We start from the raw sequence: 24,957 nt of genomic DNA on the forward strand, positions 1-24,957 counted from the left end.
AATAGGTCTTAAATGTATACATCTCAATTTTAAGTCAAAAGTATTTAATGTATCTAGGAACTTGCAGTAAATCTACTGGAACTTGCAGAAACGCTGACAAAACCTAAACGCAGGTTTTTATTTTATAAATGGTGGAGAAAATAACTTTTTACATTTAAAATATCTTTCCTCTGAGTTACACAGCTCTGGTAGGCTACAGCTAAAATTAAAATGCAGCAGAAGTGATGCAACAATACACCTCGCTGCTTAACCATAACAACACATGCTTGTTATTGTGTTTTTAGTATTCAGAATTAGGGATGCACAATATATTGGCATTATCATCGGTATCGGTCTGATAAGTAAAGCTGGGCTGATATTAACAACCAATGTTTATTTCCATCTAGTTGCCCTTTATGTTTTTTGTTCGGTCAGGTGACAGTGATTCATCACAGACAGGATTATGGGTTTTAAATGAAGCAGAGATGCAATGTCAGCACTGTGGTCACTTTTCACTGTGTCGAAAGAAGATGTGGAAAGCAGTGTGCAAATCTAGATTATAACCCACGTTCAAAAATTCAGTTAGTATAATTTTCAGTTCTACTAAATTAATAATAATAAATTGATATTGATATCAACCCAGATTTACATATCGGTGCTACCCTACTCAGAGTAGCCCCCGCCTCCATCAGCACTACCAGTTGGCCTCCCTCCATAGTGCATTCTAGGGGACAGGTCTCCTGTAGTCATTGATGCACACAAACTCACTATTCACATGTGCTGCATACCGGTAATTTTATCAGACCAGCCTTGTGGTCCTGTTCTGATGTGTACAGGCTGAGTGTGAGGCGGCCTGTCCTGTGTTTACAGACTCATGCACATTTATTATGCGATATGACACCTTACTGTTGAAAGCAACATGAACCATTCCCATTTTAGTAAGCTACTCCAGTTCTTTTGAATTCAACTCAATTTTCTGTTTAATTTTATTTATATAGCGGCAATTCACAACACATCATCTCAAGGCACTTTACAAAGTCAACTCAATTAAACCATCCAGACAGATTGGTTTAAAAGTTTCCTCTCTAGGGAAACCCAGCAGATTGCATCAAGTCTCTCCAAGCAGCATTCACTCCTAATGAAAGAGCGTAGAGCCACAGGGAGAGTCGTCTGAGTTGTTTTTTGTTTTTTTTGTAGCAATCCCTCATATTGAGAATGCATGAAGCGACAGTGGAGAGGAAAACTCCCCCTTGAAACTGTCTGTACAACGAGATGAGTTGAAATAGCTGAAATAAACATGTTCTGTTGCAGGTGTCGTTGCTGGTTGTTGTGGAGATTGGAGTTTTTCCGTTGATCTGTGGCTGGTGGCTTGACATCTGCTCTTTGGTAAGACTCTCTTTCCCCAATTCATGCCCTGATTCCAATCCAACCTCCTGACATTTAGTGCTTTGCTTCGTGGAGTCTGGTGGTTTGCTTTAGATGCCAAATTTAGATCAAATTTATTGTGTTATCTTTGTTTCTGTACCTGTTGACATTTTTACTGTGCAAGACACTTAACTGATAAATCTTAGTAACGTTAAATGTTAGTAATATCTATGACATTACAATTGCATACAAAGCTTGTGGAACAGACGAAAATAAATCTACATTCTGTGAATTTATGCAGGCATTAACACATATACAGTTACTCATTTGACCCAAAATGTGACTTGTTGTTATTCCTTTTGTTAAATGTCACTGTCTTTGCCCGCAGGAAATGTTTGACGCCTCACTGAAAGACAGAGAAATGAGTTTTAAGTCGGCACCTGGCACCACCATGTTCCTTCACTGGCTTGTGGGAATGGTGTACGTGTTCTACTTTGCGTCTTTCATTCTCCTCCTAAGAGAGGTAAAACCTGGTTGTTATTGTTGTTGTTCATATACTTTGCGTTAAATTAGCTCCAAATGAAGTGGATGTTAACACAGATCTGTCTCCACCAGGTTCTGAGACCCGGAGTGCTCTGGTTTTTACGAAACCTTAATGACCCCGACTTCAACCCGGTTCAGGAGATGATCCATTTACCCATCTACAGACACCTGCGGCGTTTCATCCTGTCCGTGGTCGTCTTTGGCTCCATTGTGCTGCTCATGCTGTGGCTGCCGATCAGGCTGATAAAAGTGCTGATGCCCACTTTCCTCCCATACAACGTCATGCTCTACAGGTACCCAGCCACACCGGCAACACTTCCAGACACGTTTCACAGAGCTACGACTTGATGTTTCTGTGTCTGACCTGGTTACACAGACCACTTCCTTTCTGAGGCAAAAAGACCAACAAACTCTTGTTCTATATTGTGAGCAAAAATAGAAATGTTGAAAGTACAGTCAAAAAGGGGGCTGGTCAAAAAAAATCCGTTATTTGCTGGAACCTATTTGTTTGAATGTCTCTCTATGCTTTAGAAACGTAACAAATGCCTTATAATGCTAAATGAGTTGGGAAGAGATCACGTTCTCAAGTCATTCCCTGATCATGTTACGCCTTCTCTTTCAGCGACGCCCCCGTCAGTGAGCTGTCTTTGGAGCTCTTGTTACTTCAGGTTGTCCTCCCTGCCCTGTTGGAGCAAGGACACACGCGGCAGTGGCTGAAAGGGCTGGTTAGAGCCTGGACAGTCAGCGCTGGCTATCTGCTGTAAGTCAACTTCTGAACAGCCTTCATACTTTAAATGTCTCCAGGTTGTGTGCACATCACACGGGGCATAATGCATTAAGCGTTATACCACTTGAAGGCTTTTCACATGTCGTATTACAGCCACCAACATCAATGTCTTAGTGGGATGACATGTGGCAAAGTAGCGCTCAATTATGAAGTAGAGGGAAAGTGAAAGTGGTGGTTTACAAGGAGTTTTATAAATATAAATATGAAAAGTGTAGCATGCGTTTGTATTTCCCACCCAATGCTCCCGATACCAATGAAAACATGGTCGTCAATCTGAACTAACAAGCCAGGCAAAGAGAGCATTATTTGGAGAATTAGCCAGGAGGCAAATTATAGATCTGAAGGAGCTGCAGAGATCTGCTGCTCGGGTGGAAGAATGTGCTGACAGAACTTTTGTTCTTTATAGAAGAGCAACAAGAAATGCATAAAAAAATTTCTGAAAGTAGTTCAACAAATATGTAGAAAAATGTGCTCTGATCAGAAGAGACTACATATTGAGTTTATATCCCAAGTACAAGTGGTGGAACATCGGACATCATCATGAACACATCATCTCCTGGCTGAACCATGAGCTCCTCCTACAAAACGCTTTTATAAACGCCTTTACACTTTCTCAAGAGGATTTTCACTGTCATCGATTTCTCAGGGATGTGAATATAAATCCACATCAGACATAAAAAAAAAAATGAAAAATTGAAAGCCACTTCTTAGTTTCCTTCCACGCCACAATTATGCACTACTTTGTGTTGGTCTGTCACATAAAATTAAAACTAGATGCTTTGTGTGGTATTGGCAGTATTTTTGCTAGGTGTGGTATTTTTCCCTTCCTGTGGCTGATCAGCCGCTCCTCTTTGTCTGCAGAGATCTCCACTCCTACCTTCTCGGTGAGCAGGAGGACAACGATGCCAACCAGCCTGCAAACAACAACAACAATAACAACCCTCCCCATGCTCCCCACAACAACAACAACCCAGCACCACCTGTTGGGGAAGGACTGCATGCAGCACATCAGGCCATCCTGCAGCAGGGGGGGCCAGTGGGTTTCCAGCCCTACCACCGGCCCCTTCGCTTTCCATTTAGGGTGAGACAGCCCTGTGATTATTATTTTTTTTTTAAATGTGTTTTTAACACCAGATCATCTCTAGCACATTTTTGTGGATTGCAGCTCTGGTCACACCCAAATGATCTCAGGAAAACTGAATCCTATTTAAAATTCTTTACTAGAAGAATCATTGTTAATGATGCTAACAAAGAAAAGAAGGACGTTTACTTATGTTTTATGCCCTCTGTTCCCTAGATTGTGCTTCTGATTATATTCATGTGCATCACTCTCCTGCTGGCCAGTCTGGTGTGCTTAACTCTACCAGGTAGGGAATTGCGTCACTCAGTTAAACTAACAATTTACTACTCTGTTGAACCCCACCCTAACCCTAATGAGGACTCTGTCTCTTTATATATACACATAATTACATGTCTTTCCTGAACTATTATAAGTTAAGATGGTATTTTTTTTCTCCTCTGACACCACTACCAAGTTGGCTGTGATGTGAATAATGACTCTACCACGTGTTTTTATTTTCCAGTATTTACAGGCCGCTGGCTGATGTCCTTCTGGACAGGAAGCTCTAAAATCCATGAGCTGTACACAGCAGCATGTGGTCTGTACGTCTGCTGGCTCTCAGTGCGTGGAGTCACCGTTTTGTTGGCTTGGATGCCACAGGGACGCATCGTAATCATGCACAAAGTCCAGGAATGGACACTCATGGTAGGCAGCAGGGTCTTAGCTGAGTTTTAATAAAAAAATTATGCAAACCAGGTTCTGAAGCACATTTGATGAAATCCAGTTAACACGCTGCCAAAAGCAAAATTCAGGTTGGCTGATACCAGCTGCACACAGGAACAGTGCTGATAATTACCTTTTTGAAACATTCTCAGGTTTCTAAGTCATGAGCTAATATTTAGAGATCCTACTGAACACAAGATTAATGATTTCAGGTAAATGTTTGTACACTACAGCTGTAAACCTTGGTGCTACATAGAAGTATGTAATGTATTGGAAGCAGTAAACTATCAACAGAGACATTTATAGACACATAGTGACAGACATAGACATAAAATGACTTTTATCCATTTGCTGTACTAGTCAAATTAAAACTTTGTCAAATCAGAAGAAAACTTAATTATCGGTATTGGCACCAAACTTGTTGACCAGAGATTGATTTGGTCAGTTTTTCCCCATCATGAAAAGTTATGTTTGGCACCTTTTTTTTAGTTCTTCTATTAAGGAACCTGCTCCTTATGCGTTATAAGTCTCGGAGATCAGAAACGTAGTCGTCTATCATGTTTATCCTGTAAAGCAGCACTATATCAAAGAATGGTGTCTTTTGTTTATTATATTACCATTTGTGTAGATCCTGAAGACCCTGGTTGTGGCTTTGCTGGTGGCTGGAGTCATCCCTCTGCTGCTGGGGCTGCTGTTTGAGCTGGTGATTGTGGCCCCACTCAGAGTTCCTCTAGACCAAACACCTCTGTTTTATCCTTGGCAGGTAGGCTTATACACGCAGGCAGAGTTGGGATTTTAATCATTTCCCACTTAAAAATGCATTAAGAAGTTCTCCCATGTTCCATGTCTTCATGTCCTTTTCAGGATTGGGCTCTTGGAGTGCTCCATGCTAAGATCATCGCAGCCATCACCCTCATGGGCCCACAGTGGTGGCTTAAGGCTGTTATTGAGCAGGTAGGCTTTTAATGGATATTAAACGTAAACTTGTAATGTGCTCAATTTCCCAGTTCAGAAACCATTCTTTTGTCAGAGTCATAGCGAGATATAAACGTGTTTATATCTGTTGTACTTAAATAAACACCATTGAGTGGTTTAGTCAACTTACTCCTTAAAGAACTGATCAGAGTATTTGTTTTTGTTTTTTTTACTCTGGTGTTATGAACTGGGTTGTATTAACTGGACTGAGATGTAATGAACCGTACGTGTTTCTTCATGTGTGAAGTTTAGTTGTGCATTGGAGCCTTCCGCTTATTCTTGTTACCTCTCCTCTCCGTAGGTTTATGCAAATGGCATTCGCAACATTGATCTCCACTTTATCATCCGGAAACTGGCAGCTCCTGTTATCTCAGTGCTGCTGCTGTCCCTGTGTGTGCCCTATGTGATTGCTGCTGGGGTGGTGCCTGCAGTTGGTCAGTGGCAGAAATCATTAGATTGTTAACTTTTATGAAGATGTATTTAATCAGACTAGATTAGGTATCAGACTTTAAAGTACACAACAACAGCAGTGTTTAAAGACGAGAAATAAACTACCTAAACAAATTTTCTTAAAACTTATATAAGAAATTAAATTACATTGTTCTGATATTTATATAAATAATGGGCTTTTAATGATTTATGCAAATATTTTTTTCTGAGGAACAATTGTGTGTGTATATATATATATATATATATATATATATATATATATATATATATATATATATATATATATATATATATATATATTTGTTTAGACCCGTTTGAATTTATAGTGGTGTTTCTCACTTCCACAGGGTCAGTAAATCAGTAGTGAGATGCTTAAAACTTGGAAACTTGGCTGTTCCAACAGGACAATGAGCCTAACGCTCATCAGAACGTGCTTCAAAATAAGATGAAACATTCTTGATCCCACAGCGGGGAAAATTAAAAACACAGGATAAAGTGCAAGGAAGTTGACACAAGATAGGCTGTAGAACAGCCAACATTAAGCTTCTGGAAGGACTTCAACCTTCAACCCAATGAGTAAGCATGGACTTTGCTTAAAAGCAAGCTCTCTGGATTTAGATGAGCTCCACCGTTATGAAGAGAGTTCAGATGTCCCGCCTGAACTGTCAATAGCTCGCTCACTTTAACTTGAAACCAGTACATCCAATTCTAGGTTATACAAATGATAGAAAGTGTTGTGTAATTATTCCACTCCAAAAAGCAATGTTTATATAAATCAATAAAAGCCTCAAATTAATATTTAAGGGTGTATAAAAACCTTTGATCATAAAGGAATATTGTACCATAAAACTTTCTGACATTAATTGAATGAACCTTCTACTGAAATCTAACAGGCTAACATGTGTAACATGTGTTTCTTTCAGGAGTTACCCCTGAAATGGAGATCCTAATGCAGAGGAGAATCTATCCATTCCTCTTGATGGTGGTGTCGCTCATCGGCATCCTGTCTTTCCAGATCAGGCAGTTTAAACGACTTTATGAACACATCAAGAATGACAAGTATGCCTGTTTTTTTGTCTTAAATCAGTCAAAAGCCACACATGTATTTGTCATTTGGAAAGAATGGTTTTTAATTTCGCTTTGGTTTGATTTGCGTAATGAACTCAAAGCTTTTTATCTTTGTTTCCGTTGAAAACGTCAACATTTTTGTGTCTTACCATTAAGAATTTAGTGGTTTTCTCCAAACGTTTAACCTCATTCTTCAGCCAATCTAATAAATTGCAGAAAACCTTCATTTCAGTCCAAGCCTGACATTCATTCTTCCCATGCAGGTACCTGGTTGGTCAGAGGCTTGTCAACTACGAACGGAAATCAAGCAGAGCAAACTCGATCCCAACCTCCAACCCCATCGCAGAGTAACATCATTGTGTCCGACGTGTGCCACGTTTTTGCACCAGTTACCCTCCGTTGACCCTCGGGGTAACAGCAGAGGGTCTAAACATCATGTGTATCGTCATTCATGCCTTGCTTTGTGAAGCGCTGCCTCATAAATTGTACATGTGTAAATACTTTGAAAGCAGACTTTGTCTTATGAGAAAAGGATAGTTGTGGATTAATGCAATGACCATTGTACATCTTAAAACCTGTATGTATAATTTATTAAATCAAAGTGACAGTTTATCTTTTCTGTTGCATGTTTTCAACAAGACCAGCGTTTGTGTGGTTGTTCAGCAAAGTGAGACGTCGGTGTTAAAATTAGGATGCATTATTTTATTATAAATCTTAAATAAATTACAAAAAAATGTACAACCTTATTAAACTGAAGGTATAAATTAAAACTTAAGTTAGTTAGAATAACAGAAAAGAGCAATTGGCTCGGATCTGTGATTGGCAGATGAAGTACTGACTTTTTTTCTTCATTATTATTGCTGTTGATCAAATTTAATAAAAACTTCATCTTTGATTTTTTTTATCAAACAGCCTTACCTTGATGAAATCTTTGGAGGTTACAGCAACTTGGATAAAGGTTAAGAACATCTTTTGATTCATAAATGGGGTATAGTATAGTAGTATAGTCGAGGTAGTCCTTTAAGAAACAATAATTGGCACCCCCAGATTAAAATTAAAAATCGGTGCATTTTGTAGAAATTATATAGTTTTTTCTTTCCTATTTTGCCTTCAAAGCTATGAGTCATTAAACAGATTGGAGATGAATCAGTATATAACTGGAGGTGGAGTAATAGTGTCATCCTTTGGAATAAGCGGAGACGGAAGCACAATTCCAAAGTGTTGAGCCAGAACAGCAGGAATCTCCTCATCCTCCAGTTCCCTGGTTGTGGTTTCCAGCACGCCTCCTGTCGCCTCTGACGGGAACGTGGTGGTGATCAGCCGGCGGCCGATGTAGGTCAGCCTCCCGCCCGGCTTCAGCAGCATGCAGAGCGACTTGCAGAAGAAGATGGAGCTCGGGGAGCTCTGGTGATATTGGCACATCTCGGCGAACTCCTCCAGACGCCGCGGTTCCAGGGTGAACTTGTAGATCTCCGTCCACTCCCCATCTTCGCCTCTGTTCTCCTCCTTCTGCCACTCCAGAAAGCGCATGTCCGAGTCCGAGTCCCTCCTGAGGCGGTAAACCCGGTGGCCCTGCTCCTGGGGGCCACAGGTCTCCAGCGACAGCGGGACGCTGAAGCCGGGGACGCCGAAGCCGACGTCGCACAGCCACCGCTTCCCGTCCAGGCGCACCATGAGGATCAGGTGGTCGTACGGCGGCCCGTAGAGGCCAGTTATCGAGTTCCTCACCTGGCCCGAGAGCACGGTGACCCGGAAGCCCAGCTGGGTCAGCAGCCAGGAGAACAGCGAGTTGTTCTCGAAGCAGAACCCTCCCCTGCGCTGGTTCACGATCTTGTCGTAGAGGACGGGGAGGTCCAGAGAGACCCGTCCGCCGCTGTGCACCGTCAGGTCCTCAAACGGCACCGACAGCAGGTGACGGGTGTGAACCGAGCGCAGCAGCTCCAGGCTGGGCACGTCCGACGGGCCCGCGAAGCCGATCCGCGACAAGTACCGACCCACTTCCATCTGCACGGAAGACATTTTCCTGCCCTCCCCGGTTCTGCCTCGATCTGCTTTGCTTTCACTTTTCTTTTCCAGTTTATGCGTCCAACACTAATGCAGGAGAGTAAAGAAAACAGCAGATCAACCCCAGTCCAGGTGTACTGAGACCTGAAGGCGTTGAAGAACGGGGCCAAAGTACATGAAAAAGGCTCGTCAGCTCTGTATTATATGGCCTATGATACAGAGGCGTAGTGAAGGGGGGTTCTGTTTGCCACCTCTGGTCCATAAAACCTGAACGTCACCTAATTTACTCAGTAAAAATCACTTTTTAGCTTCATTTTTCAAGGACCACCTAACCTTTGGAGAAACCTGAGCCCTGAATAATGTCTAATTTTAGCTTGGCTTTCATTTAAACTTCAGCGCAGGTACATTAAAGAAAAATACATTGAATATTGTGGAAAAAGTTCTATATCTTTAGTTCCTAACTTCAGAAAGTTAATATCTTTCCATCTCTGGTCCATAAAACCTGAATGCCACCTAACTTACTCAGTAAAAATCAAAACAAAAGTAAAAATCACTTTTTAGCTTCATTTTTCAAGGACCACCTAACCTTTGGAGAAACCTGAGGCCTGAATCATGTCTAATATTAGCTTAGCTTTCATTTAAACTTTAGCGCAGGTACATTAAAGAAAAATACATTTAATATTGTGGAAAAAGTTCTATATCTTTAGTCCCTAACTTCAGAAAGTGAATCTCACAGATTCATTACACATAGTTAAATATTTGAAGCATTAATTTCTTGGATTTTTTTTTTTTTTTTTTTTTATGATTCGAGTTTACGGGTCAAGGGAACCTTCAGTCTCTTGGAAAATGTGATTATTACAGGGGATCAATAAGAAAAAAAGGTATTTTAAACAGAAATGTCAGGCTTCTGAAAGGTATGGCAAAAGGAAAAAGCATCAATGGTGCCAATCAAACTGTGGTGCTGCTGAGGTGTAATGCCAGCCCTGGTTGCTTCGATAGGGGCCTTCAGTCTGGGGTTTCTCGTCTGCTTCAAAATAAATCCGTTCTCAGTAACTTGTTTGCTGCTGGATTTTTCAGTCCGGTCCAAGGTACCTAATCCACTAGTTTTCCTCCAGCAAAAGCCTCATTAAATTATTATTGTGTAAATAAAAAAGCCGAATGATTGACAAGCTACCACCGCTTGATGCGTTGACTCCAGCCTCACTCCACTCAATATGAGTCTCCCCAAAATGGATTTTGCTTGACAGTCCTCTCAAGTTACTCCTGTTGCTCGTGCAGCTCTTCCTGTCACACTTTTTCCTTCCACTAAGCGTTTCATGAATATGTGTGGATGCAGCAACCTTTGCAGGTGTTTTGATTTGCTGGTTATTTTTGACTTGCTGATTAGGGTACGACATAATGAGTTTCCAATATTTCATTTTTTCAAGATTTAAAATTTTTCTAAGACACAACATTTTGGGTTTTCCTGATCTCTATGCCATAATCATCAAGATTACAAGAAGGTGTACAATAGGTAGTAGGACACTAAGATAACCACTTAAATTTTATTTTCTTCTTTTTTTTTGGGGGGGGGGGGGTATAAAGTCGTGAAATTACGAGAGTAAAGTAGTATTTTTATAAGAACGTTTACCAAACAGAAAGTGCAGCCTTCTTCCTGCGTTAAAATAAAGCTTGTTGAGCATCTTGTAAAGTTATACTTTGGCTTTAGCTTCGCAAATACGGAAACACTTAATCTTTTTAGCACATCAGCATCAACTCATCTTGCGACCCCAAAGATGTGTTTTGTGATCTCCAGGGGGTCCAGACCCCCACTTTGGGAACCCTTGATCTAGAACATACATGAAACCTGTTCAACAAAAGAACTGTTTTAAACCAATAGTACAGAAAAAGTAAAATTATAAGTAAAATGTGCTGGCGTGAAAGAAGATCTAATTAAATAAACACTGACCTAGAGAAAAGCACAAATTAAAAATAATAACCATAGTTATTTAATCTTTGACCGCCTCCTGTGTGTTTACGTATCAGTGACGTCGTCACGTCGGACACTCCCTGTTCCCCTAGCAGAGGGAGAAAGATGGCGCCCACACACGTACTGAGATGCTGTCAACGGGGTTTAGCCTGGATCCCCGTGATTTTTATCGCCCTCGTCGTCTGCTGGTCCTACTACGCTTACGTGCTGGAGCTCTGTGTGTGTAAGTAGACGTCCCGCTGCTGTCTGCCGCCTCCCTGAAGGCTTCCCACGGCCATGTTTTCGTTGTGGTGTCCACTCACAGACCCACAGCTGCTGCAGCTGCTGCTGCTGCTGCTGCTGCCATCAGGAAGTGAATGAGCTGCAGCTCAACAATGGTGCTGCCAGCCGGCCGGCCGCCGGCTCCGAGCGGCGGTCCGCGTCTCTTCGCTGACACTTCCTGGGCTCGGACCTGTTTTCAGGTGTTTTTGGCTAAAAACTGGGTCATGTTTGCCCGGCTGCTCTGCGGGTCCTGTTGGGCTTGTGTTTCAGGTTTTCTGTCCGGGTTGAAGTGAAATGAGAGTTAAAACATTTAAAAATATATATATTTATATATGTTCCAGTTCTAAGCCTGGCGCCTGTGCTGCGGACTGGTAGTATTTTATTTTTGTTGATGTTTTGGTTTGGAACCACTAATTATTTAATTATTTTATTCCCCCCCCCCCCCCCCCCCCCCCCCACGCCCTTTCTATTTATCTAACAACATCAGAGGTCTGTTTCACAATTAAACAAAATAGCGGATTAAACCGGATATCATGGCTTAATTAATCCCCGATTTCATAGAACCAGTAACCCACAAGTTAAACGATCAATGAGAACTAATGTACTGCTCTTTTTCAGGGGTAAAACATCTTTGCTTTGATGCATCAAAGCACATCCCCTGGGAAAAGGAAATGTATTAACTCATTACATTTATTTAATAGGGACAGATACACAATAACACAGACAAACAGATTAAAACAGCAGTCCCATGCCTGTATCATAGTGCTTAAAACGTAAGACAATTTGCAGCCCTACATGGACTTTACTAGACAGTATGTATAAAAACTAAAAGGAAGTGAAATAGTAAAAATCTAAAATAATAAAATTATATTGACAACATAAGGAAAATCATAAGGCTGGTCACAGACTTTAAATGGACAGGAAGTCAGTTCCAAATTGCAGATCCTCTCACAGCGAGAACAAAGAGGTTTTACATCTGCGCTCACTATCTCATTATGGAGCTATAATTAATGTGACACACAGTCACAACCATCAGAGGCTTAAAAAAAGACTGTAAAAAGCTGTAAACAGACCCGTTTCATTAGATCTCTAAAGCCCACCTAGCGTTTCCATTTGGGGAATTTCACTTTCCCTGAGCTTTAATTTCACGGGAAAAAGTCCCTGTTTAAGGGGTAGGACTTTTTAAAAAGCCCGGGGCATTGATCAATGGGAGGGGTTGTGTGCTGCAGGCTAAACAGTCCGCCACAAGGGGAAGTTGTGAAGAAAGAAAATTAACAGTAAAGAGATGAATTTACAAACCTATCGATTTTTATATCCTTAATTTATCACAAAAGGTTTTCAGGTAAGGAAGTGCACCTCCATACTTTATCTGTGCAGTCAGTTCATCAAGATTATGAGCCAATTTTAATTCTGCTCGGAGGCTTCAGGGGAAACCCCTGTTGCTGCAGTGTTTAGTCCGCCAGACCGTCTGTGACTTCCTGCCGCCTGGAGCTGTTAATTGCGGGTGAAAAGTTAATATAAAGCTTTTACTAAGTTTGTGAGGCATATGTGCATAAAACAGACATCAAATGTGAAAACCTTTGGTGGGTGTTTTTGGCATTTTAAGTTAATTATAAACCTTTCCGTCACAGTTCTGTAATTGAACAGACATTTTAGTTCTAATGATCAAACGGAGCCCTTTCATTTTCTTAAGACTGACTCTTCATCTAAACCTAAATTGGTGGAATGGGAACTCTTACTATTTACAATCCACAGGTGGGGTCACTGTATTTAATAAACATCACACATCAGATCCAAACAAGCTGGGTCTGCTTTTCTTCCGCGGCTTGAGGAGTAGAGAAAGCGGAGCCGAATCTGTGCTGCGCATATATCCTATATAAATAATTTTGCTCCCATCAAAAGTCTGCGGTATTGTACTAAAAAATCCCCCTGGTTATTCTTCCCATGGATGAGGCAAAACCCTGCTCTTAAAGCTCTAAATTTTAATTCTGTGAGGCAAAGTTTGGATCAGACAGATCAATCTGTCTGCTCTCCCATGCTGCACCACTGCGGTGAATAGAGAAGCTGATCTTTATTTTTATTTATTTATACAAACAGGAGTAGAATAGAATAAAGCCCAGCGGATCCGAGCGGGCAGAATAAGGTAGGCTAGGTATAAAAGGGATTCAGCTTCCAGCCTGCCTTTGTCTGGAGCTTTAAATCCTGGGACTTTTAATGGAAAAGGGGCTAATAGTCTTCTATTTTTTTATTATTACAATAATACCACAATATATCATGATAAAATGTAAGGTCCATATCACCCACACCTATCCATAACTTCCTGATCTGTCTGATGCGTTCCCTGGTCTGCACTGGGTTTTATTTACGGGTGTCAGAGTAAAGACGGACAAACACAATTCCTCACCAGATTTTATTCATTTTTAGTTTAAAGTAAGATTTTAAAAAATCATCTACTTCTCAGTCTTGCACTACTTTGTGTTTTTTCTGTTACCTGAAATCTCAGGAAATTACATTGAAGTTTGTGTTAAATTGACAAATATATAAAGCTGTATACTAATCTTTTAGATCAAAAGAAGTCACCGATTTGGATATATTTTCAATACTAAGGCATTTGGATGGTTTTCTAACATTCATGTTTTCTCTTGGTCTCTTGCAGACACCATCACCAATATAGGAGAGCAGGGTAAGTGTTGCTGAAGGATGAAAACAGTGTTCAGATAGTTGTGAATGGAATTTTACTGAACTGAGCCCATTTAGATAAATTCCCCTGAGGTCTGCTGAAGTGTACTCTGCTGGCACAGAAACTGTGCTTCTCTAAGTTTGCTTGCTTGTAGCCCTCCAGCTCCTCCGTAATCAGCTATTTGCAGTCTTCTCCCAATGAATTATATCACTGTGTAGTTTCCTCCTCAGGCCTGTAGTACGGGTAGCAGCAGCACTTTCATAGCTCATGTTCTGTGTCTGAACTGGATAGTTTGTTACTCTCCCGCTGATCCATTCTCTTCCCCCCCCCCCACCTCCAGTTATCTACCTGATCTTCTTCCACCTCTCTTTCGTCATGTTTGTGTGGTCTTATTGGAAGACCATCTTCACCAAGCCTGCCAACCCTTCCAAAGAGGTACAGGATTCCCGCAGCAATCCCTCTCCGCCCGCATGCTTCTCATCCCCTGCTACGATAAAATCTGCTCAACGACAAAGCCTTTTGTCCTTTTCGTCCCAGTTCTGCCTGCCAAAAGCTGAGAAGGAGCGCTACGAGAAGGAGGAGAGGCTCGAGTCCCAGCAGGAGATCCTGTGGCGAGCCGCCTCCACCCTGCCTCTCTACACTCGCACAGGCGCCGGAGGTAAGGCCGCGTCCCCCGGCTGGTAATGATGATTGACTTTAGTTCATATGCGCCCAGTTACGACTGAAAGACTGTGCTAACAATGTTACAGCAATCCGGTACTGTGACCGCTGTCAAGTTATCAAGCCGGACCGGTGCCATCACTGCTCAGCGTGTGACATGTAAGAATCAGATTAACTGTGATAAGTTCTGCACAGTTATCAACACCTTTTCCTCCCTGCCCTAGACTTTTTACAAACTTACCTTATTTTCTGTTTTTGTGTGTCTGTGTTCCTGTGTAATTTGATAATTTGCTCTTTGTTTCGCTGTAAATTGCAGGTGTGTGCTGAAGATGGACCACCACTGTCCTTGGTAAATCACATATGCCCCCTCTAACTTTTACATTGATGCCATGTAACAACTACATCATTTGTGACCAACATATACATCATTGTGAAGTGAAAGGAAAAATGGTGCATGAGTTTTCAGCGTTTTTCACAAGTAAAATGAAAAAGTATGTGACATGCATATGTGTTATTTCATCCTTGCTCCTCAATAGCATCCAGTGCAGCCAATAATTGTCACCCTTGTTAGTTACAAGTCCACCTGAGTGCAACTTTATCCTAATATAGACACTGTATTTTTAAGACCATAAACCGCACTGGGATTATAAGGCGCATTAAATATTCTTTCCAGATGTGTAATATCACTCCGCCCCTCCGCGTACGCACCTCTCTCCTGAAAGGGAGAGCTATCCGTCTCTGCTGGGAGGACAGAGTAGTTAGACTACACTGCCTTGTTTCTAACTTAAAGGCAAAATAAACTTCAATGATTTATTGATCATTGGGGCGAAGCGACGGAACGGATAGTAAAATGCGTGATTAGCTAGCTGAGCACCTACAGCCGTTTCTTTTCCAGCAGGCTGCCACCTGTCAGTGAAACCAGAGAGGGACTGAGATACCGCACGTCCTTATGACCGCCTGCTTGGAGAAGCTCAGTGTATCAAGATCGGTGTCACATATAAAACAGTTTGATGTAAAGACTTCATACGCGGCCGTAAGAATTTAGCCCTGCACGTACCTCAATGCACAGGGTCCGCCTTTAGTACGTAGAGAATGGATGTGTCCTTAATCTTTGTATATTGCAATAAGTATGCCAATGAAACACATAGAGGCTTGTGGCGTAAAGCAATAAGGTTAGGTAGTTTCACATGTAAATCATATCACAGTTCCTAGGTAACAATAGGAAAACTTATGCCCAGGCCTAAAGATAAGGGTGTCGTTGGCTTTTTGTTTGAAAAGACTATCTTTTTTCATGTCTGTTGGTCAATTGATTGTTGCAGATGAAAGATTTCCTGTCCTATGATTAGAAAAATACTTATTTGTTTAGAAAATGCTTAATTGAGTCAGTGCTATTCTACAGTCTTTGGTTGGTTGTAACACACCAGACTTCTCCAGTTCCTTTTTGTGAATTTGAATTTTCCTCTGATAAGGTTTCATTTCATAGTGTTGCGTGTGTGTGTGTCTGCAGGGTGAACAACTGTGTAGGCTTCTCTAACTACAAGTTCTTCATCCTCTTCCTGGCCTACTCCCTGGTGTACTGTTTGTTCATCGCCGCCACGGTTCTGAAGTATTTCATAAAGTTCTGGACCGTGAGTACTTGAGCCGCAGATCTGTCTGTGTGTGTGTGTCGATTCCAGGAGCCCATCTATTCATCCGGCACTGTCCGGGCAAGCATCTGTTGAGATGGTTGTGCGTGGTGCTGATCTCTCCTGTGCTGCCTCTCTGTCCTCTCTGACCCCCAGACCTCTCTCTGTTCCCTCATACATTATCTGAAGTCGTGCCACACGAAGGGTCATTGTTCTCCATTTTTTTTTTCTCTTCACGACCCGAGTCCTCGGTCACACCACTAGAACAGTAGCAAACAGCTCCCCTTTTATTTTCCGCTCCACTTGGGCTTCCTCTCATTTCTTTCTTGTTGTTTTCTCCATTCTTGCTCGTCGTCTTTCTGTCAGCCTTCTCCTTGCTTTCCGCTCCTCTCCGTCTGTTTTCTCCTGTTCCTAACTGGTCTTGTTTCTGTTTATACTAAAGCTTTGTCATAGGAAATCGGCAGAGAACTGCCCAAAGGTAACCCAGCCGTCCCCTGATGTCTGTAGTTCTGCATGCCTTTGTGATGCGCATGCGGTGACTTGTTTCAAATTCTACTTTTTTACGTTGCCCGACTCCTTTCTGCTTTCTAGAAATACCCTCCCAGTAAATCTGTTATTGATTCCTATGTCCGTCTCGTCTCTTCCCACAGAACGAAGTGAACAACAGTGCCAAATTCCACGTTCTGTTTCTGTTTTTTGTGGCGGCCATGTTCTGCATCAGTATTCTGTCCCTGTTCAGCTACCATCTGTGGCTCGTAGGAAAGAACAGGTCCACAATAGGTAAGAAACACACATTCACCACCCACCCACCTCGTTTTTATCTTTATTCTTTACTAAAGATGCACCATATTTAGTAAAAAAAAAAAAAAAAAAAAAAAAAAAAAAGACGTTGACTGTGTTGTGCCATTAAGCACTGTTTTAAGTTAATGTTTAATCAATAACCCTCGGTCTGTTATGTATTGTCCTGTGAATAACATCCCAAACAGCTGATATTAGGACAAAAGTTGAAAGGAATGATTTGAGCCTTGGCGTTCTTTTAACAACAAACTCTGCACACATAGAATAAATGAGTGATAACGTCTCTTCAAGTTGAAGAATTTATTAATAGAAATAAATGAACATCCAGAGCACATCACTATAGAATGCTGTTTATCTGAATTAACACTATATTACAATCAACCAATCCTCTCTACTGGGCTAGTGAAGCTTAACTAAAAATACTAAGCAAAATTATGATAAAAAGTAGCTAAGGAACTATGTACTCACAAAAGAAACAAATGGACACATAAAATGGTTGAAACCATCATCAGAATGATTCAGTGAATCCTGGTTCACTGCCGATCTAAGTTAAAGAACCAAAGTTCATCTAAAGACAGCGGTTAAATTAGCTTGACTAATCTAGAACAACATTTGGTATGTGTTTCAACCCATTCACAATGCAAATCCTGAGTTAAACAAAACATTGTTTGATAAAATAACATTTTAAAGAATTATTTGCTCGGTGAAATCAATATATTTAGGATACAAATTTTTTTTTGGACATGGTGCTAATTAAAAAAGACTTTTAGGCCGTATTTTCTGGTAATGAGCGGACTGAACAACACAAACATTAATATCCCATTGGTGGATGAAACCCTTATGGAAATAAACTGTGAAAACACATCAGCAAAGGTTGGTTTCCATATTGCTAGCAGAAGCTAGCCTGTATGCTCCAGGGCTTTTTACTAAGTCAGACCTTAAAACAAAACGGTGAAAACACATGAAGTAAACCATTCTAAACTTTCCCTGTTAATTTTTCTGCCAAACCTCTGCCGTTGTCTCCGGTTGTGGCGACAGGGCGTCCAGTTGCAGTGAATTACTCCAAGGTAAAACTGGTTATCTTGGCAGCGAGCAGGCGGCTAGCTCGAAAGGGGAAAACAAAAACAAAATTAAAAATAATAAAAAAGTGGGTCCTTTCACTGTCTCTGTATTATTATTTTCTGGGATTTAAACTGCTTACAGTATTCTAAAGTTATCTTTATTTAATCTCTGATAACCTCAGATTCCCAATTTATCTATATCGTCCTAATGTTTAAAAAACACATTTAGTGCTACACTGTTTCATGATTCGTTGCAGAACAAAATAAAGCAATAAAATGCTGATTATTTAGTGCCCAGATGTGCATAATCTCATTTGAGACGTGAGGGACGGAGCCTTAAAGCTCCAAAGGATAGAGCAGAGGCACTTTGCTGTAATGTTTACACCTTCCTGTTATCTGCTTAAAGTCTCGCTCTCTCTCACAACCTAAACATTCAGCAGATGGTCGTCGGTTTTCAACTTTTAAACAGCATCTCTGAACTTCCTCTGACTTCAGGTTGAAGTTAGAGTGATTAAACAAATCAAGTTTGGATATCCTCCATCTTGTATAACATAGGAGTCTTTTTAAAAACAAAAACTTTTACTCATCATGACTAATATTTAATAAGTAGAGTTGTATTAACAATATTGATCAGCTGTATATCAGACAAAGTCTGTGTGTGTTTTTCCTTCCCTGTTTGCATCAGCTGGAGGCTGCATGCTGTTCCAGTGTTTTATTACTTTATGGCCTCTCTGTCACTTGCTTTCTCCCTGCAGAGGCATTTCGAGCGCCGGTCTTCAGGACAGGCTCCGACAAGAATGGTTTTTCTCTGGGTTTCCGCAAGAACATCGCTCAGGTCTTCGGTGACCAGAAGAAGTACTGGCTGCTGCCGATCTTCACCAGGTAACGGAGACGTGCGCTTTTGGAGACGCAGAAGATTGCTTGGGCTAAGGGGTTTCGGTGTAAATGGTGCATTTGAGTTTATGCTAGAGAAATATTTTTGTTTGAATCTAATCCATCCACAGTTTGTTCCCACTGGCGATCGCAGCCTTTTAGTCTCTCATTTTTTCTCCAGTCAGGGGGATGGTCTGACGTTTCCCACCCGGTTGGTTAACGCTGATGCAGAACAGGCCACCGTCACTCTGCATCCTGACACCAATAAATGGTGATGGTTTTTTTTGTTTTTTACGGAGGTGCCTCATTTTGTTCTTCACCTTTGGAAAGCCGGACTAACAGGGTTTCATTTCGCAGCATGCCGGACGTCTCTGTGAGTCCTCTCAGTGAGTCACAGAACCGCCTTCTGAGCAACGAGCAGCACGCCAACAACGCTGAAGACCACCTGGCTGCTACCCCCCTCAAATCAGGTCAGATTCAGCGGGGATACAACAGATTTTATTCATTTACATTTAAATAGTCACTTAGCTTAACTGTGTGTTTACTTTAACTCCTCAGCTGAAAGTGAAACCATTACAATCTCCGTGGAGAGCGAGTCCTAACCAGGTAAACAAGGTCCTCCACTCCTCCGATGACTGAACTTTAACTGAGTGGGTCGGTGACGTTAATGTTTGCAGTGCAAGTCAGAGGTTTACATGCGTGCATCATCGACATGGATGGCAGCTTATTTTTGGGCTTTTAATTAATTATTTAAACCTTTGTGTTTTCAGAATGAAATGACAGCTAATTTTAATTTGTTGTGAATGTTCTATGATTCACACAGGCTCATGTTTATAATATATTCACCCTACTTATATTTGGTTTTGGTTTAATGCCTCAGTTTTCATTATTCAATCTCTTTATCTTAGTGAGCTGATGGAAGCCAGATAGCTTTTGATGCCAGTAGTAAATTTATGGCATCACTTGGATATTCAGCCAGTGTTCTTATCAGAAATTACAGAGCTTCTTTAAATTAGTGGGTTTCCTGGCACGGCTTCTAAGTCTAGTCAGTAAATTTTGTGCCATTCCAGAAGCGCCTTTATTCCTCAACTAGTTTTGATGTGGGTTTGAGGTCATCGTGTTGAAACACTGAATTATCCTCACTTTGTTCCACTGTTTAACTGTAAAGTTGAAGAGTTTGGAGTTAAGCCTCGGTTTTCATTATTCAGTCCCCTTTATCTCGTCCACCAGGACCACTGACAGCATAACAGACCCTTATCATGATAGCGCCATCACCCTGGGAGTTTGTACAATACCCTTACTTTAACTCCTCCAAACATTCATCTTGTTGAATCTTTGCAACCATAAAACCCTTCTCCTGAAGAATATTTGGCCCGTCTTTAAGTTTTCCTCTGTTTTCAATGCGTCTGTTTTGAAGCATCATACTTGTTCTGCATCCTGTCGACCCGCAGGGATGTAAAACTGGCTTTACTGTTGATAGCGACGCTGGTTTCCAGCTGTTTCTAGCTTGAGCCTCGATGGCTCCTGGATAATTCCTAGATCTCCTTACCCATTTCCTTTTTTAAACCAGAAAAAAAACAGGAAATCAACCATTTTAAATGAGCTCTATCAAGAAGAGTGGTCAAATAATAGGATGTAATTAGCTGATACTTGTATGGATGAGAGAGAATTCAATTCAATTCACTGCAAAAACGGAACTTAGAATAAGTAAAATGTTCTTACAATTAGTGTATTTGTCCTTGATTTGAGCAGGTAAATAAGATTATTTGCCAATGGAATAAGATTTTTGTACTTTTTTTTTTCCCAGTGTCCTGTCTAGCACTATGGCAATAGGAATTGATATCTCAATGCCAGATGGAGCTCGACAGATTTTGCTTTTACAAGTGGAGCAAACAGCTTTCGCCATAGTGCTCCACTTGATTTATGCTTGTAAATAGCTTTATTATGATTCCTGCAAGGAGAATTTCAAATTATATGGACATGACAATGGGAGAGTAAAGGAAGAACAAAAAGTGAAAGAAAAGAAAAAAAAAGAGTAGAGGTGAAAGAAAGAGGAGATAAAAGGAAGAGAATGATAAAATGTCCTCTGTCTGCTCCATCACCTGGAAAGAGACACAAAAAGAACAGCACAACCAACAGACATAAAGCAACAGATACACTCTAATAACACCTAGATGCCATTACTAAATCATATATATTATTATGTAAGCTGACATGTGTAATGTGATATTTGAAAAAAGAAAGTGACACAACATAAATAAATAAATAAATAAATTATAAGATTACTGTATATAAGTGAACACTTAATACCTGGGACCCAGCACCAGTGGGAGATGTGAAAGTGCACTAGTTTAGGTGAAGATTATCCAGAAATAGCTTGATAGTGATTGTGGAGAACCAAAGACCCACCTTCCCCGAGCACAGAGGCAGGCGTCAGGGGACCCGTAACCCCGGACTCCCAAAGGGGTCCCTAAAGCAGGTCGCCCAGGAGGGGCCGACACAGGATATCTGCAACCCCCCCCCCAAGGAAGGAGCAGAGACGACCCCGAGGAAATCCCCCAGCCACCGCAATGCCGACGCCCTCAAGAGCCCCAGGGGCGCCCCGCCCCCGCGACGAGGGCCCCGGCCGCCCCCCGGGGGGCCAGGCCCCGCGAAGAGGCCGCCAGGAGCGGGCCGGCACACGCCCGGGAACCCGCCCCAAACCCGAAGCCAACTAATGCGCCAGGGGGCCAAGGCGTCCGCCAACGAAGTGGAGGAGGGCAGGACGTGGGGGGTTTTTGTACTTAAAATAGGAACAACTCATCTCCATCACCTTATTTCAAGTACAAGATGTCTAATTATCTTATTTTGGGGGTCACAATACTCATTCCATTGGCAAAAAATCTTTTTTACCTGCTCAAATCAAGGACAAATACACTAACTTTAAAAACATTTTCCTTATTTTTAGATCCGTTTTTGCAGTGTTCAATTTTATTTATATAGCGCCAATTCATGAAACATGTCATCTCGAGGCACTTTACAAAGTCAAAATCAATCATATTATACAGATTGGTCAAAAATGTCCTATATAAGGGAACCAGTTTATTGCTTCAAAGTCCCGACAAGCAGCATTCACTCCTGGAGGAGCGTAGAGCCACAGGGAGAGTCGTCTGCATTGTCCATGGCTTTGCAGCAATCCCTAATACTGAGCAAGCATGAAGTGACAGTGGAAAGAAAAACCACCCATTAGCGGGAAGGAAAAACCTCCAGCAGAACCGGGCTCAGTGTGAACGGTCATCTGCCTCGACCGACTGGGGGTTAGAGAAGACAAAGCAGAGACACAACAAAACAGACAAAAAAGCACAGAATCCACAATAAATTAAACCTTGTGCACCTTGAGAGAGGAATAGTTTAAACAGGAGCCCAAACGTCTTGACATCCATGTCTATGATGGCTGTATGTACGTTTCTCACCACTACGTATCTCATTAAATAAGGAGCGGTATTTAATTACTTCTGTTTCTTCTTGGCCTTCAGGAGAAACACCTCAGTCATCTAATGCGATGCCTTAAAAAACAAACCAAACTGTTTAGTTCATCACCATGGCCACAGCCCCCCCCCCCCCCCCCCCCCCATAAGTGGATTCCTCACAGGCCGCTTCAGAGAAACCTTTGGAGACGCAGTCCGCTGGCACATGGCAGCACACTAATGCTTTGGCGTTTTTGCACGCGGTGTTGGACGGACATCTCCCATTCAGCCTCCGTATTAAACCCACTCATCCAACGTCACACTCGGCTATGATGCCTATTTTTCACGGTTATGTTTCTTGAAACAAGTTCAAGAAGAATATCTGCAGGACTCTTTAGTTACGCTGTTATATTTTTTTATTTTTGTGCCAAAAGCCTCCCAGGTGCACAAAGACTTTTTTGTTGTTGTTGTTGTTGTTTTTTTTTTTTTTTTATCAAGACACAGAGCAGAGGTGGATCCCTGCTATCCATTCAGTGCATCTCATTTTTTAGACATCATTCAAGCTGGAGCAAATGTTTTTGTTTGCACCTTTTTCGAGATGTAAAACCTGGACTGTTGCAGGGGACTCTACTCCACGGTTCAGTGGACTGTGCCTGTCCTCAGCAGCCAAGGCCGGAGCTGGACTTTGAGTGGCGAGGTGATATTTGAGCACAAGATGGCGCATTTGCACTTTGTTGATTCAGTTTTCCTTTTTTCTTTTTGTTTTAACATATCCAAAAGAGATGCGTGGTTTGACAGATGCGGTTTGTGTTTGTGTGTGTTCCAGCTGAAGTGGCAGTCAGCAAAAAATGTGCTAAAAGGATCAGATTAAAGTGTTTATTTTGTTTTTATTTTTTTTTATTTTTGGCCAGTTGGTGTTGAATTATGCTGCTTTCAAACCTGGAAGATGTTTCACTCAGTGCACCATGCTTATTCTTTTAGCCGTGGCTCGACCGCCAGACAGTCAGAGCCTCAACATTCGCCAAGACACCTGTTGCCAAATAAGGGCTGACATGTCAGGAGTTCTGACATCTGAACCTTAAGTGTTTACAGCATCCTAGCTTTATCCTAAACCTCCCAGGCCAGTCTCATCACATCCTAAAGTGGAGGAAGCAGTTGCTGTGGTGCAAAATATTTCTTATTGCATGATTTTTTTTTCTATAAAGGAGCATAGCGCAAGTTCCAGAGTTTTTGCAGACGTCTGCCCCTGCTGGCGACAAGCTGAACTAACACCAGGGTTGTACCCGTGCATGGGAGAAGAGGAAAAGCATTTGCCACTGCGACTGCACAGGTCTGTTTAGAGGATGCGACCTGTATCACTCTCTCACGAACCGACTAATCCAGCCTATAGAGGCAACTGCAGTAAATGGAGGATAACTCATTTTACATGTCGGGCAATTGTAAGGACACGCATGGGAAAGAAAAAAATATTTAACCTTTAAACTTGTGCAATGCTCCTTTTAAAAGTTGTTGTTGTGCCGGCATCAGACAGAAGGTGGCGACAGTGTGCTTTTTAAATGCTCTTAGAAAAATACAGTCCAAACCAGATGTTTACAGTTTAATGGAAGACACATAACTTTATTTTTCCTTTCTGATAGTAGATCAAATAAACATTTCGTGCTTCAGGTCAATTAAGATTACCAAAAGACTTTATATTCACTAAAGCCCGAGGTTAACAAGGAACATTTGGTGGCTCTAATAGTAGTTGATCTATATTAATTATGGCCAAATACTTCAGTCATTTTCTTCATTTCTACAAAAATTATGGCCTTTCTTCCAGAGCTCAGTCCTGATCTGTAATCTGTTTTTTTTTTTTTTATGTTGTTTAAGGAGTAGTGGCTTCTTCTTCGCTGAGTGGCCTGTCAGGCCATGACTTTTCCAGTTACTTGAAGGCCGAGTAATCTTTTGTAACTCATTGTAAATTCTTGCATTTAACCAATTGAAATAATTCTGGTAATCCTAACTGACCTAAAACAGAAAAGAGATTCGCTTTGATTATCAGGCAAAGAGGGCAGTAAAGATTAGGAGTGTTTTTGTACACTCTATATGTGCTTTTGAATGTAAACGTCTGTTCTGAGGTCCATTTTTTAATTTTTTTCCCATTAGTTATCATATATTTGCTTAATATCAACTCATCATGGATCGTTTTACTGTGATAAACCATCCAGATCTGATCTGAAAGCGAATCAGACCCCTCCGATCGGGGTCGACTGCAGCTGACGCTCAAACTGTCTGAGCTTGTTTTGAGCGTCGGTTTCCTGAACGAATCCCAGGCTCACCCAGAACCTGTAGAAACCCGCTGCTGGATGGGCCCCCCCTCCACTAAACACATCCCACGCCACTCTCTGGCCTCGATGTTTACAGCCTGTTCTTTTTCGACTTTGTGTGGTCAAGCGTTGTGAGGTTTCTTCGGAAAAATCGTAGCTTATGGAGTCGTATCCTTTCGGGTGGGGGGTGTTTGTTATTACGCTTTACAAAACCAGCGATTGGGGCGTTTGTTACTGCACTATCACACTGTGGTTAGATCTCATGCGTACCAGACTAAGTTACTGTAAGGGGATCACGGTCCAAGCCAAGGTTCTGCTCTGCTC

The 24,957-nt window shown here is 41.6% G+C and overlaps 3 protein-coding genes across 4 annotated transcripts; 2 read left to right on the forward strand and 1 right to left on the reverse strand.

Annotated features, from left to right (window-relative positions):
* The first annotated feature begins 1,253 nt into the window (after nt 1-1,253).
* Nucleotides 1,254-7,801, forward strand: LOC118556744 (E3 ubiquitin-protein ligase MARCHF6-like). The gene is made up of 12 exons (XM_036124919.1): nt 1,254-1,365; nt 1,733-1,867; nt 1,960-2,180; nt 2,510-2,647; nt 3,536-3,755; nt 3,972-4,041; nt 4,258-4,439; nt 5,086-5,220; nt 5,322-5,411; nt 5,734-5,866; nt 6,806-6,941; nt 7,214-7,801. The coding sequence occupies exons 2-12, from the start codon at nt 1,736-1,738 to the stop codon at nt 7,299-7,301; spliced, it is 1,545 nt and encodes a 514-aa protein (XP_035980812.1). The 5' UTR covers nt 1,254-1,365; nt 1,733-1,735; the 3' UTR covers nt 7,302-7,801.
* A 245-nt stretch (nt 7,802-8,046) lies between these two features.
* Nucleotides 8,047-9,250, reverse strand: LOC105926558 (arylamine N-acetyltransferase, pineal gland isozyme NAT-10). Its single transcript, XM_012862940.3, has one exon. It carries the CDS (start codon nt 8,967-8,969, stop codon nt 8,097-8,099), a length of 873 nt encoding a protein of 290 aa, XP_012718394.2. The 5' UTR covers nt 8,970-9,250; the 3' UTR covers nt 8,047-8,096.
* Nucleotides 9,251-10,991: 1,741 nt separating this feature from the next.
* Nucleotides 10,992-23,786, forward strand: zdhhc20b (zinc finger DHHC-type palmitoyltransferase 20b). Of its 2 annotated transcripts, XM_021316812.2 has the most exons (14): nt 10,992-11,146; nt 13,841-13,867; nt 14,205-14,299; nt 14,402-14,522; nt 14,614-14,683; nt 14,841-14,873; nt 16,032-16,152; nt 16,592-16,627; nt 16,800-16,929; nt 18,764-18,890; nt 19,063-19,152; nt 19,239-19,351; nt 19,440-19,487; nt 22,397-23,786. In XM_021316812.2, the coding sequence occupies exons 1-13, from the start codon at nt 11,029-11,031 to the stop codon at nt 19,481-19,483; spliced, it is 1,125 nt and encodes a 374-aa protein (XP_021172487.2). In that variant the 5' UTR covers nt 10,992-11,028; the 3' UTR covers nt 19,484-19,487; nt 22,397-23,786. The 2 variants fall into 2 exon arrangements, with proteins under 2 accessions (XP_021172487.2, XP_012718403.2); XM_012862949.3 differs by lacking the exon at nt 16,592-16,627.
* The last annotated feature ends 1,171 nt before the right edge of the window (nt 23,787-24,957 follow it).

This window comes from Fundulus heteroclitus, chromosome 21 (assembly GCF_011125445.2).
Source record: "Fundulus heteroclitus isolate FHET01 chromosome 21, MU-UCD_Fhet_4.1, whole genome shotgun sequence".
Classification (NCBI taxonomy): Eukaryota; Metazoa; Chordata; class Actinopteri; order Cyprinodontiformes; family Fundulidae; genus Fundulus; species Fundulus heteroclitus.

Bases quoted from the DNA above. Each gene is read 5' to 3' on its own strand.
- zdhhc20b (XM_021316812.2), top strand. From the start codon at position 11,029: ATGGCGCCCACACACGTACTGAGATGCTGTCAACGGGGTTTAGCCTGG. The intron at 11,147-13,840 runs GTAAGTAGACGT...GGTCTCTTGCAG, and splicing joins CGTGCTGGAGCTCTGTGTGT to ACACCATCACCAATATAGGA. The intron at 16,628-16,799 runs GTAACCCAGCCG...CTCTTCCCACAG, and splicing joins CGGCAGAGAACTGCCCAAAG to AACGAAGTGAACAACAGTGC.
- LOC105926558 (XM_012862940.3), bottom strand. From the start codon at position 8,969: ATGTCTTCCGTGCAGATGGAAGTGGGTCGGTACTTGTCGCGGATCGGC.
- LOC118556744 (XM_036124919.1), top strand. From the start codon at position 1,736: ATGTTTGACGCCTCACTGAAAGACAGAGAAATGAGTTTTAAGTCGGCA. The intron at 2,648-3,535 runs GTAAGTCAACTT...CTTTGTCTGCAG, and splicing joins GTCAGCGCTGGCTATCTGCT to AGATCTCCACTCCTACCTTC. The intron at 5,867-6,805 runs GTCAGTGGCAGA...TGTTTCTTTCAG, and splicing joins TGGGGTGGTGCCTGCAGTTG to GAGTTACCCCTGAAATGGAG.